At 39.0% G+C, this 12,259-nt stretch overlaps 1 protein-coding gene across 3 annotated transcripts in view; it reads right to left on the bottom strand.

Moving 5' to 3' along the window:
• The window catches only part of LOC121520525 (laminin subunit alpha-3-like), a 98,718-nt gene that overhangs the window by 72,942 nt on the left and 13,517 nt on the right, over positions 1–12,259 (bottom strand). For all 3 annotated transcript variants that reach the window (XM_041804013.1, XM_041804014.1, XM_041804015.1), the window contains exon 3: positions 174–291. In XM_041804013.1, the coding sequence (XP_041659947.1) occupies positions 174–291 (118 nt within the window). The remainder of the gene's footprint in view (positions 1–173; positions 292–12,259) is intronic.

The raw sequence follows: 12,259 nt of genomic DNA, 5'->3' as shown, positions 1-12,259 counted from the left end.
TTCATTGACTTTAATTCTCATGCAGCAATGTTAAGCTAAGCATGTCCTTAAGTTTTCAATTTGAGATGTCTGGAAACATCTGGTCAAAATTTTAAAAAGTGCAAACATAGCACTGTGTCGTTATTCAAAATACAATAAAGACTTCAACACTTAAAATTCATATGGGAACTTACGTGCAAAATACTGCCAGGGTGTGAAGGTCCTCCCGTTATCTATAGAGCGCTCCAGCACCCAGAGGTCAGGGCGAGGTGAATTAGCAAACTTGATGAGAACGTATGCCACATGGAAGAGCTGAAAACCAGATAACAAAAAGAAAATGATGAATAAAAAGCACTCTTTTGGCATAATGGATAAACCTGTACTCTTTTTGTACTTTCAGTTAAGGATTGGCCACTCTGAAATATTCTTATTTCCATTCTTGTGTGAGCGTGTGCCCAACAAAGAGATTGGTTGTATCCATGCAAAAGATCACCACAGAAGAAACTAGAAAAGCACTTGGAGAGCGCAGACCTCCAACAAGGCAGCTCAGTCTCCCCCAACAGTAAAGAATCCTTTAAAAAATTCCTGGATCCAGGGCGCACCAGTGGTGGAGTGGTTAAGGTGCGCACCATGTATGTGGGCAATCTGGGTTCAAATCCGGCCCGTGGCACTATTTCCTGCATGTCTCTCCCCGCTCACTTCCCTATTTCCGACTCTATCCAATGTCCTATCAAATAAAGGCAAAAAGGCCAAAAATAAATCTTAATAAAAAAAAAAAAAAAAAAAAAATCCTGGATCCAGACGGTGATCACTCCCAAAATCTTTTTAGTTCTTCCTTGTGCCATTTCTGACATTTCCTTCCTGAAAATTTCATCAAAATCCATCCATAACTTTTTGAGTTATGTTGCTAACAAACAAACAAACCAACTAACTAACAAACAAACTAACGAACCCTGCCGATACTATAAACTCCTTGGCGGAGGTAAATTACTTTTGTGTAGTGGTCTGTGACGTCAGCGGTCCAAGTGTATCGGTCCGCAGAGCCCTGGATCGGTAAAAATGTGTCATGAACCAGTCTTTGGACCACTTTTAACGTTAGAGATCGATTCACTGAGGTACTCCTGCTTGTTCTCAGAGCTCGTTCCGCCATGCTCTGGCTCAGCGTCTGTTATCTCGCATGACCTTTTACCTTTAAACAAGAGTTCTGTTTGCCGTAGGCACTCACCAGGTAGCTGGATGTGTTTCACTGGTCGTCACCTAAATGTCTTTTAGTTCTGCACCTCAGGAAAAAGTCGTGGACTTTATCTGAAGGAAGGCTAACTTTCGAAATGTCTGCCTTTCTGTATGCTTTGGAGAAAAGTGATTAAGTACTATGGCAGCTCATAAATCTCACCTGTTGAGAAGGTGGAGCTAGAGTTTAGCTAAGATGCTAACGCTAAACGCAGTACAAACAGACATGACCATTAACACTTTCTGAGTTAAAACTCAGAGAGGTCTTCAGTTACCACTGTAACAACAGCCCCTTTATTCACGGGGTTTACAACCGTAACGTGTTTTTAGGAGCGATTGATTTGGTGTTATAATCAATACATCTTAGCCCACTGATATTGTCTATAAAAATCTCCTTGTGACTTTTAGTTCATTTTAATTTGTGCTTCTTTGGAAAATTTGATATTTATTTTGTACTGTTATTGGGATTAATAATGCTAAGGAGGTTATAAGTACAGAAGGACAAACATGTACCAGTAAAAACTCACTTTAATATTTATCTCTCAATTTAATGTCAAAGTAAGACATCTGGGCACCTGGGTGTGATGAAAATTTTCTAAAACATAATTTCAGGTTTTTAGCACAGGAGGCCTCGTATTTAGTCCGTTTTATAAATAAGATCAAATAAACTTAGATTATTATGAAATTACCTTGTTTTCCTCTTTTTTGCTAATTTTTGTAAAAGCAAACTTTTTTTAAAATTTAATTCTATTATAAGGTTGTACCAGATCGAATCGGACAGAACCGAATTGTTTTGTATTTTAATGAATCATAGTCTGTGAATTGAATCGTCTTGAGAAGGAGAGATCCACACCCCTACTTTTCTGTGAATCTACTCACTGGACTGAATCCAGGTCAATGCTTTCTGCTCTGAGTTTCTATTCTTGCAGTTTCACTTCTCCGTGGCCATTCAAGTAAAATACTCACAATTCACCAACATTTGTCAGCATAGAGTCAATAAATGTGGTGTAGCCCGGTTGCTATAAAGACATCAGCTAAGCCCTCATGATCCACGTCTGTTCTCAGAGCTCTCTATCTCCTGCTATCATCACAACATACAGCCCATACAAGGGCAGGAGAGGATGCCAATGATTGTTTCTGCTAACACTGAGCTTTCTGTCAGGCTTAGTGCAGCATGTTTCCTTTGCAGATCAACAACATCCTCATCAAGGCTTGAAAGCGGGTGACTTCAGCCTGATTGACCATTGTACAATGGAAAGGTAAATCATGACAGTCATAGCTCTCTTTGTTATGGTCTGGTATGGAGTCTGTGTCGTTGAAATTTAAACCCTGGGACACTAATGTGCACGTGACACCTGCATTATCAATAAAAGCCTCACCTTCACCTAATCACCGCACCTTTGGCATGTTTTTATGAGGCTACAACACAGGTCTGTGTGCTGGTATTTCAAAGAGATACTGAAAATTTTACAAAACAGGATACTGTAGGAATTTTTGCTAAACTTTCCTGTGGGATAGAATGAACAAAAAACTTAACCAAAAATACTGCATGCTATGTAAATGAAAAACATCTCTATAGACTGTGTTCCCTTTGACAGGGATGAAGGCAGGCCCACACTCGTCTAGCATCCTTCAGCACCTTGATGAAAACCCCTGCCAGCAATCGAAACAGTCAGCATGCTATCTCTCCTTGAGTGAGGCGGGGAGCTAAGCTAACATTCGAATCAAAGCAGTAGAAAACACAAGCAAAGACTCTGCTGTGGAGTAATGGAGTGTGTCAAAAAGGATACACTTTATCTTGATGGATTTCTGCTCACAAGAAATGAAAACCAGTAGCCTCAAGTTCAAGCCATTCTTAAGTTGATGGATGGTGAGAAAGGTCAGCAGGGCAATCTGTCTGAACTTGTTCCCTGTAAACTGTTAAAATCACTAAAAACATACTATCCCATGAGATGAAATTAGGCAAAAAAACACCTTTTGAGTTGCCTTTGATCACCAGGGGGCAAAACAGTCTGGAAGTTCATAAAATGGCTCTTAAAAACTCTTGCTACGCTTGAATGGGGTGTGTCTTGAAATTAATCAGAAGCCAATTCCACCCACATGCAACAGGATGTGCAAAAAAAAACAAAGTGGACGCCAAGCAAACAAGCCGTGGGCCGTCATCCTGCTAAAAAAAGAGTGGCCTTCCATCAATAATCTGTTTCTGCTGAGGACCATGAGGAAGTTCAGTTCACACGGGCAGCCGTGACGTTAAGGGAGGGCCAGGGGAAGAGAGAAAGAGATGGTAGAGGGGGAGGTAGGGGTGGTTAGAGACGTGCTGGCTGGCATGCAGACCCATCTCAGATTCCAAACATAGCGTCACATTCCTCTTCCCTCCTAATGCCCTCGACGCAGAGCATGCCACTACTTTCAGGAACCTGTCGCTGACAGCGACACGCAGCAGTGAAAATCTCCTCCTACACTTGTCATGGTGACAGACAAAGATGGTGACTATGAGGGATTCTCCCAGTGCTCAACAATTATCAGCCAAACATTGTTTGATTCTACTTCTGGAAGAATAGGAAATTAGAGGATTGTAGAGCTGGCTTGAAGCCCTTTGGTGTTGTTTAATTAGCTTTATTTATCCTAATTCTTAAATCAGTAACTCAAATTTTATCATAATAATAATAATAATAATGCATTTTATTTATAGGCACCTTTCAAAGCACTCAAGGTCACCTTACAAGAAAAGGTTAAAACAAGAGAAATAAAATTAGTCTACAAAATATTCAGTTACACAAGTTATTAATAAGTTAAAAAAAATGTGTGAAACAGTGTAGGTAGGCTGAAAGAAATCAGTCAGACAGAATATGCCAATTTAAAAAGATGGGTTTTGAGATGGGATTTAAAAATGGAGGGAGAGTTAATATTACGGATGTCTGGAGAGAGGGAGTTCCAAAGTCTGCGAGCAGAGCGACTGAAGGCTCTGGAGCCCATGATGGTCAAACGGGCTGGTGGAACGGTGAGGTGGAGAGAGGAGGAAGACCTGAGAGTGCGAGAGGGGGTGCTGATGTGAAGGAGGCCAGAAAGGTATGGAGGGGCAAGGTTATGGATGGCCTTGAAGGTCAGGAGCAGACTTTATGATGCATCTTAAGAGCACAAGAATTTTTTTTTTTTGCTTTTTGCAGAAGACATGGTTGTGTTAGACCCCCGAAAACAAATAAAACCAAATAAATACCACTGAAGCTCATATATAGCAACATTAATCACTGGTGTTTCCAGCTTTAACTTAATGCAGTAATTGAGTGATGTTGAGAATAGGGCTGTCAAAAGAAACATTTTTTAAATTGCGATTAATCTCAGAATTGCAGTCAATCATGATTAATCACATCCCTTTTGCTTTTTTTTAATTCCACTGTTTTGCATTTAAAACTGTTGTGTCATTTTTTTAATTTATCAACTGTCTTACATTAAGGGTTACTAAAGGCTGGCTCAGACTACACGATTTTTTTGGTTGTTCACGATGGCACCATGTCAGACTATGCGACCAAAATCTTGTCACATCTTGGCCGACAGCCTGGCCACACTACAAGAGTGATCCAGACCACTCAGTGTATGCTGACGTCACCACCGTCTCCGCGACTGAGTGCAAGTTCACAGGTTGTCCGGGGGCGGGCCAAAGAGTGTCAATCACTCTACAACAGGAGCGCTCCTTGTGATTATAGTGGTCTTTTGCTCAAAAAAGGAAAATAAGAAGCAATGACAGATTGAATTATGGATAATAAGTATGGATGTATCGAGGGGAGGACAATATGGACCGGCTCTCCTTCAGATAGAACCTAAGGTATGCATGTGACAATGTGAAAAAACCAAAATTCACATAGTTTTAGGAAATAAAAGGTGATAAAAGTGGTAAATCTTGTGAATGATGATGCAAAGATAAGGAGCAAATGTTCTCCTGTTGTTAGACATCAGGATTCACGTCATTGACGTCAGGTCAGGGTGTCAAACTATACGACGATGTACGAAAAATTCTGACATGCTAGTCTTGTTGAATCATGGTCGTGAGGAATCGTAAGGAGTCTTGGACGCGTCGTTAATTATGTCGCACTACAAGACGGTTTGTCGTTCCCGACTCTCAAAATCAGGCCCCAGTTTTGACGACAAGCTGCAATGTCACAGTCGGGCTTAAATCTGGCTGAATTCGTGTAGTCTGAGCTGGCCTTAACTTCCTGTATGGATACAGGCCTACTTTTATAGCCAGACCCAAGATTTAACATTAACTTTACCATGGAAAAAGAAACTTGTGATAGATTGAAAAGAAGATAAGAGGACAACAGGACAACCAAAAGGTTAATATTTGATAACACAGGGTGATGATAAGTTTTGACTTGTCCACTGAGCTGTCTGCAAGTATTAAAGTAAAGTGAGTCATTAAGTAGAAGTGGTGTGCTTATCTTTAATCACTGGCTGCAGGGAGACGCTTCAGTGGATTGACCAAAGTATGTTTTAAGGGTCAATATATCATGTGATTAATCCTGATTTCAAAAATATGTGCTTTAGTAGTAGACCCTAGTTAATCACAATTTCTGCAATTAATTTTGACAGCCCTAGCAGAGAAGAATGCTCCAAAAACAAAGCTAGTGCAGACAGAAATAGGGATGAGATCGAACCCTGGGTTAGAGATGAAATGGCTATCAGTATTAATGATAACCATAATAAATTTCCCCACACACCATATATATCTTTATTATCATGAAACCCATTATTATTAACAACAATCTAATATCGCATTAAAAAATGCCCTCACAGCATGTTAACTAGGTTTGTTTACTGAGGTGAATGGGGATAACCTGGGACGTAAAGAACATGTCAAGAGGAGGAGGCATCTCTGTTCATCCCCTCTGCTCTAACAACTGCACCACACACTGCGATGTCAGACATGGACAAACAAGTAGACATGAAGAGCACTTTCATATGCTCAAAATACATCATGAATAAGATTAAACCAAATGTAGCACCTTTGGTAGTAATATGCACTTAATCATCTCATTGCTCCTCATTCGCTCAGAAAGTAGGCCACATGAAAAAGCTCCCAAATTTCAAAAGTCCTTTTAAGAAAAAAAATATGAATCCAATGTGAAAATCTGTTTTGCAATTGGCACAATATATGTTAATTAGCTCAATTAACAAGCTGCCTACAGTTACATCATGATGCAGTAACAGACAGTGAAAGTGAATGTTAACGCAAATGTAAACTATATAAAAGGTCACAATATGTTCAAATCTAGCATCAAGAAATTGAAAATTACGTTTTTGACTAGAAACTCAAATGAATACAGTTGTAAGGATGTGAAATGGGTTTTTTGTTTTTCAGCAATATAAAATTGATATGACTGATCGAATCATGAACTTTTGAACTTAAAAATGTTAATCTGAGACATATTCTATTTTTAACCATTTTTTCTCGCCTGGACTTTTCTGCCTGAAACAGCTTGTAAAACATCAACCCTGTGGTGCACAGTTAAGCTCAAAACATCCTTTTTCCAGGACAACCTGGGCTTTAAGAATATGTGTGCTGCGTGTTGTCACTTGAATTTTAAAATTTTATGGGACTATACAGACAAAAGGAAAAACTAAACGGAAATTAAAACTCAAAGATTTTTATGTATTACACACAGTAAACACTGATGACTAGGGCTTTTTCCCTCCACAAACTTCTTTTCCCATCTCTTTGGGACCAAAAGGATTAAAAAAAACCCTTCTGTGACAAAAGGTCTTTAAAAGAGTCACATATTTACAAAAAAAAATTCCTTGCACTTTTTGTAATTGGCTTCTTCTGAGTCATTATTCAAAACGGTTCCTGTCTGCAGTGACACAGAGGGACACATCACAGCCTCTCAGTGTCTCTTTCTGTCCTTTATGAGTCACTCAGACTCTCCTCCACTTACAAAGTGTTTACACATGTGCTGTTTGGCAAAACATTATGTGGTGACGGAACAGCCGGCCATTGGTTGCCACAGCCTGTGACAAAGCATTGTGGAAAATAGATATGGGGGCTAAAGATAAAGCTAATGGCAGTAATGATCAACGATCAAAATTGATTACAAATGGATAAAAAGATGTTCAATATCGGGAATACCAGTGGATTTAAGACCCCAGAAAGTCACCCAAGTTCAAGGCTTCTCTAAGAGCTAAGTAGGGGTGGATAGTGTCATTACAACAGCTTAACAAGCAAGTGTCTATGAATTATGGTTCAAAAGTTATTTAACCTTGATTAACATGTGTCTCTTCTTGCCGTATACAACAACGCAGGACACAGAGTTTAAAATGGGCTGTTGTTTTTTGTCTTTTCATCAAATAAAGGAAAACACAGATCAAGGTATCCTATTGGTAAGGACTCAGACAGATGAGCTTTGGATTGAAAATATGACTTGTATATCTGTTTTTTGTTGGTAACTTTGGTACTTTCCTGTCCTATCAAAAGTAAAAATGGATGATTGTCATTTAAAGCATATGGTATCAAAAAATACTGTAAAGTAAAAACAATCTGACATTTTTAAAAAGTGCGTTTGTTAATGCACATTTGATAGGGTTTTCATATTTACTTTTAATATCTACACAAACAAAACATGTGTAGCCAAATGCAGCTAATCTAAATCATAGTGGGGGTTTTCTATAAAACCTGATTGAATGATTTGTAATGATGAATCTGTATCTTTTTGTAGATTTACAGCAAATTATAACAATACCAAGATAATCTCGATAACCATGAGATTTCAAGCCATGACTATCAAGAAATGAAATTTTATTATCGTTACAATTCCATCCCCAATATGTACAGTATAAAACTTGGTTCTGTATTTTTCAAACCCCAGGGGTAATAACCATTTTTGTCTTCTCAACAAACATTAGGAGTGGTACTGATAAGGATTCAGCTCAATAAGGGGAATTGTTATGGGTATTATTATCTCCATCCCTAGTCAGAAACAACTGAGGTTCAGTATAAATGGAACAGGCGTCTGTGAGCCCTGATGAAGACCAACATGGTTGAAACAATGACTTAAATGATTGGCCCTTTATAATAAAGGCTCTTAAGTATTTCCTTCCATATTTTATACATGCGGAGTGCCTGGTTTCCTCTTTTTATATTGAACATTATTTCCTCCTGTTCTCCAAGAGCACCAAACTTTGTTTTACAACTCTTCCACTTAAGTCCCACTAAGCAGCCAGTCATCCCCTCTTTGTCTCTACAGACTGAGAGTTGTTGGAGGGCAGGGCCTGTCCTGGCACAGCTTTCCTTGAATTCAAGCCTGTCTCTATCACTGTGTCCTGCCAGTATAAACACATACTCTTAAAACATGCCCAGCACCTACATTTTGTTTGCAGGGAGAATGAAATATTGCAACGGCATGCTAAGTACACCAGAGCAGGATTCCAGTGACGTACAGAGACATGAAACAGATTGACAAGCTTGTGGCAAAAACACTTGAGCAGCTTCATCCACTGCCTCTCCCTGAATCTACAGCCTTGAGGCTTCAAACCAGGGTGTCATGCCAGGAGGTTTAGTGAGGAGGCTATGGATGGGTGGGTGGGTGTCAAAAAGGTCAGGGGTTGAGCTGTGACAGGTACGGACCGTTTGACACCCAACCCCCTGTTGCCTTCTCACCCCATCTCAAATTCTTGACCTTGTCCCTCTATAATAGTGTCACATATACAAAGTATAAAGTATCCACATTTCCTCCAGGCTTCCAATTAACACAACAACAGACTAACATAGTACAACAGGTCCCTTATGACCAAACACATTTTAACAACAGCGTCACATTTTCTCTTTTAATACACATGTAGCAACGTGTGAATACAATCTTGACAAAACACACAGACACATTCCTAAATCTGTTGACCCCTGACTTTCAACACCAACTGTGTGTTTGTGTGTGTTATCTTCACAAGGCATTAGCCTGGAGGATATCGAGTGTTCAGTGGTGTGTGCAAGTGCACATACATGTCTCTATGTGTATGTGTATCTCTTACTAGAGGATCATACTGACTAATATTTTTGTGCACCTTTACATCTCTGTGATTTGTAAAGTCTTGTGGCTGAGATTGTGTGTTCCTACTGAAGTAGAGATATATGTATTTCATTGACTTCTCTGTGTTGTACTAATTATGGCTGAGCAATTTCAGTGAAACACAAGGCAAGGAAGCCCTAAGGCAGGGAGAGAAGCAGTAAAAAGCCCAGAGCAGAGCAGACATCAGTGACAACAGAATGACATTAATTAAGTCAGAAGTAGAATGAAGGAGGAGCTGGGGTGGAGTAGGGTTGCAAAAAATGGCTTGCACAGGGAGCAGCAAAGCGTAGCATGGCTAGAGCAGTTAAATATGGCAGCATGAGAATGATTAGCCAATAGCATGCTTAGAGTGAGTTAGCTGGGCATCAGCTGACAAGGGCTTACGTGAGATCTCAATTATATGGCAGCGCTTGACTCCATACCCTGCCTGAACTAACACCAGGCACTAATTTTTTAAAAAAGTCCTACGTTCCTTTTTTCTTTTCTTTCTTAAAAATATTTTATTTAAATTTTCAGTTTTAAAGTATGTAAAAAATAAGTACCGAACAATACCAAACAACGAAAGAACAATGAGAAAACAAACACATGACCATAATGAGAAAAAGAAAAGAAAAAAAGAGAAATAAAATGGCTGCCAGTAAACAGCGTCACATAAAACTTTCTATAACCTGAGTCACTGTAGAAAGGACTGACGTGTTAGGTGGAACTACTTTCCTTATTTTTAACGTGTTTTTGAAACAAAATGGGAATAGCATGGAAATTATCATTCTCTTCAATACAACATTTCATACTGAATTTGAATGCAAGTTAAAATAATCACAATTAGATAATTTTCAAAATCCTTCAGCCCTGGTACAAATAACTGGGCCTGTATTGGTATTTCTTTTCATCCCAAACCATCAACCTCACAGCTTAAACCTTAAATTTTAGAGAATTTAGTCAATTGACAAGTACATCTAAGTGACAATGTCCCCACATTTGCGCATTTAGGCTATATGTGCATACGCAGCGGTGGAGGAACCCCGCTTTTAGTACGTACTAAAAGTGCAAAAGCCCTGTTACAATGTCCTGTGCCCCTACCCTGCCAATGGAGATTTACTGTTGACACAAGCAGTGACTGAGCATGAATAACCACTGTGACCACTGTTCACTAACAATTCCAGTCCACACTCAAGAACCATTACAACCCTCTGACAAGTGCTAACTCCTCAACTTTTTTACCAGCCACAAGTGGGGCACAAGTTAAGCAGGCTTCCATAAATAGAGGCCTTTGTCACAAAATAATTTTATTTTTGCTATGAATTAATGTGTTTTTTAATCATAATTTCATTTAGACTTTCGTGTTCAGGTTAAAGACTGTAAAATACATGAACATAGTCATCGTGATATCATCCACTGGTTTCTAAAGAGACATTCTGAGGGTCAATGATGGTGGCCTCCATACTAGAAATTTGGAAATCTGTTGATGAAGACACACTGCACAAATCCAAGTTAAGTGCGCATTGTCCTCCTCTGCAGCTCACTTTTTTGCCTTGAATTCAGGAGTTTTTCAGGGGGGCTATTATAATGCTGGGGTAGCCTGCAATGCAGACCAGGATTGTGGGATCACTTCTTACAAGCAGTTTTCCTTCCCATGTGAAGTCAAAAATAATCACTAAGAAAACTATACTGGTCAATAATTTAATCTTATAGCTCACTAAAGGCCTTCCTCAGTTCAAGACAAAGTGATCAGCCAAGCTGGGAAGCATCTCTGTGGGTGACCTGGATTAGTGCCAGAAGTCAATCAGTGTAAAAATAGGCAAAGAGAAGGTGCTGGTGGGTCCTGAACCCTCTAGGAAACAGTAACAACATGCCCTGCTGTCGGTCACCTCAGCCACACCCAAATTATATCCAACTTTTAGCCTTTGTGTTGCATTATGCATGTATTATAAGAACAATTCAGCCCCTGTACAGACCCTCTCTTTTGCAATCCAACATCTAGGGAATACTCGAAGAGCTGCAGATTTGTGCACTTCCACACTGGCAACATTTTTGCACCACAGATTACCACTTGGCCTAGGTAAGACAATTTCAAAGCAGTTAAACAAAGGCCATGATAAGCATTTAATACCATTTAATGTTTTTTTTTTTCATTTAGCCATTTTTGTTCCCCGTATTACAGCTTTGATATTCTTCATTTTTATATTGTTAATTATGTGTGAAGTACGTCTGATATTGTCTCTAGTTGGTCTCTAATAAAACCTGTGTGGTCTAAGTTGATAATGTCAGGTAGCATAGTTTCAAGTCTTTTAAATAAGATATAGGTAGACAGTTTATAATCTTGATTTAAAACACTAATTGGCCTATAATTTGAACATTCTAGCTTGTCCTTCCCCTCTTTTGGTAATACAGCAATGACGGCCTCTTGCCAGGAGGGAGGCGTGTCCCCCTCTTCTAATATCCAATTAAATGTTCTTAACAATAAAGGTGATAATACATCTTTAAAGGTTTGTACCATTCAGCACTAAATCCATCAGATCCTGGAGATTTGTTTGTCTTAAGTTTTTTTTATTGCGCTTTCCAGCTCTTTGAGTGTCACTTTTGCCAACAGAGCTGTATTTTGCTCATCTGAGATTACAGGAAGTTTCAGGGAATTTAGGAGTGTGTCTGCATCAGAATCTCCTTTACTGGTCTTTTTAGTGTATAGATTTCTATCACAAGATTCAAAACAGCCTTGAATATCTTGGATTTTGTGCTTTACCTGTTTATTAATTGGATCTTTTATTCTGAGTATTACTCTATTTGTTTGAAGTTTCTTTAGCTTGTAAGCCAAAAATTTTGCAGACTTGCTTCCAACCTCATAGTATCGCTGTTTCATGAATAGCAATTTTTTCTGTATTTCTAATGAGTATAGTTCATTTATTTGGCATTCAATGTCTGTAATTTTTTGAGTAGTGTCAACATTTACATTGCGTTTATTTTTTCTTTCTAAATTGTTTAATTCTTGCTCGAGTTTG

This window comes from Cheilinus undulatus, linkage group 13 (assembly GCF_018320785.1).
Source record: "Cheilinus undulatus linkage group 13, ASM1832078v1, whole genome shotgun sequence".
NCBI classification, from domain to species: domain Eukaryota; kingdom Metazoa; phylum Chordata; class Actinopteri; order Labriformes; family Labridae; genus Cheilinus; species Cheilinus undulatus.
Note: the sequence above shows the minus strand (reverse complement) of the source record. Positions and strands in the feature narration are given on the sequence as shown.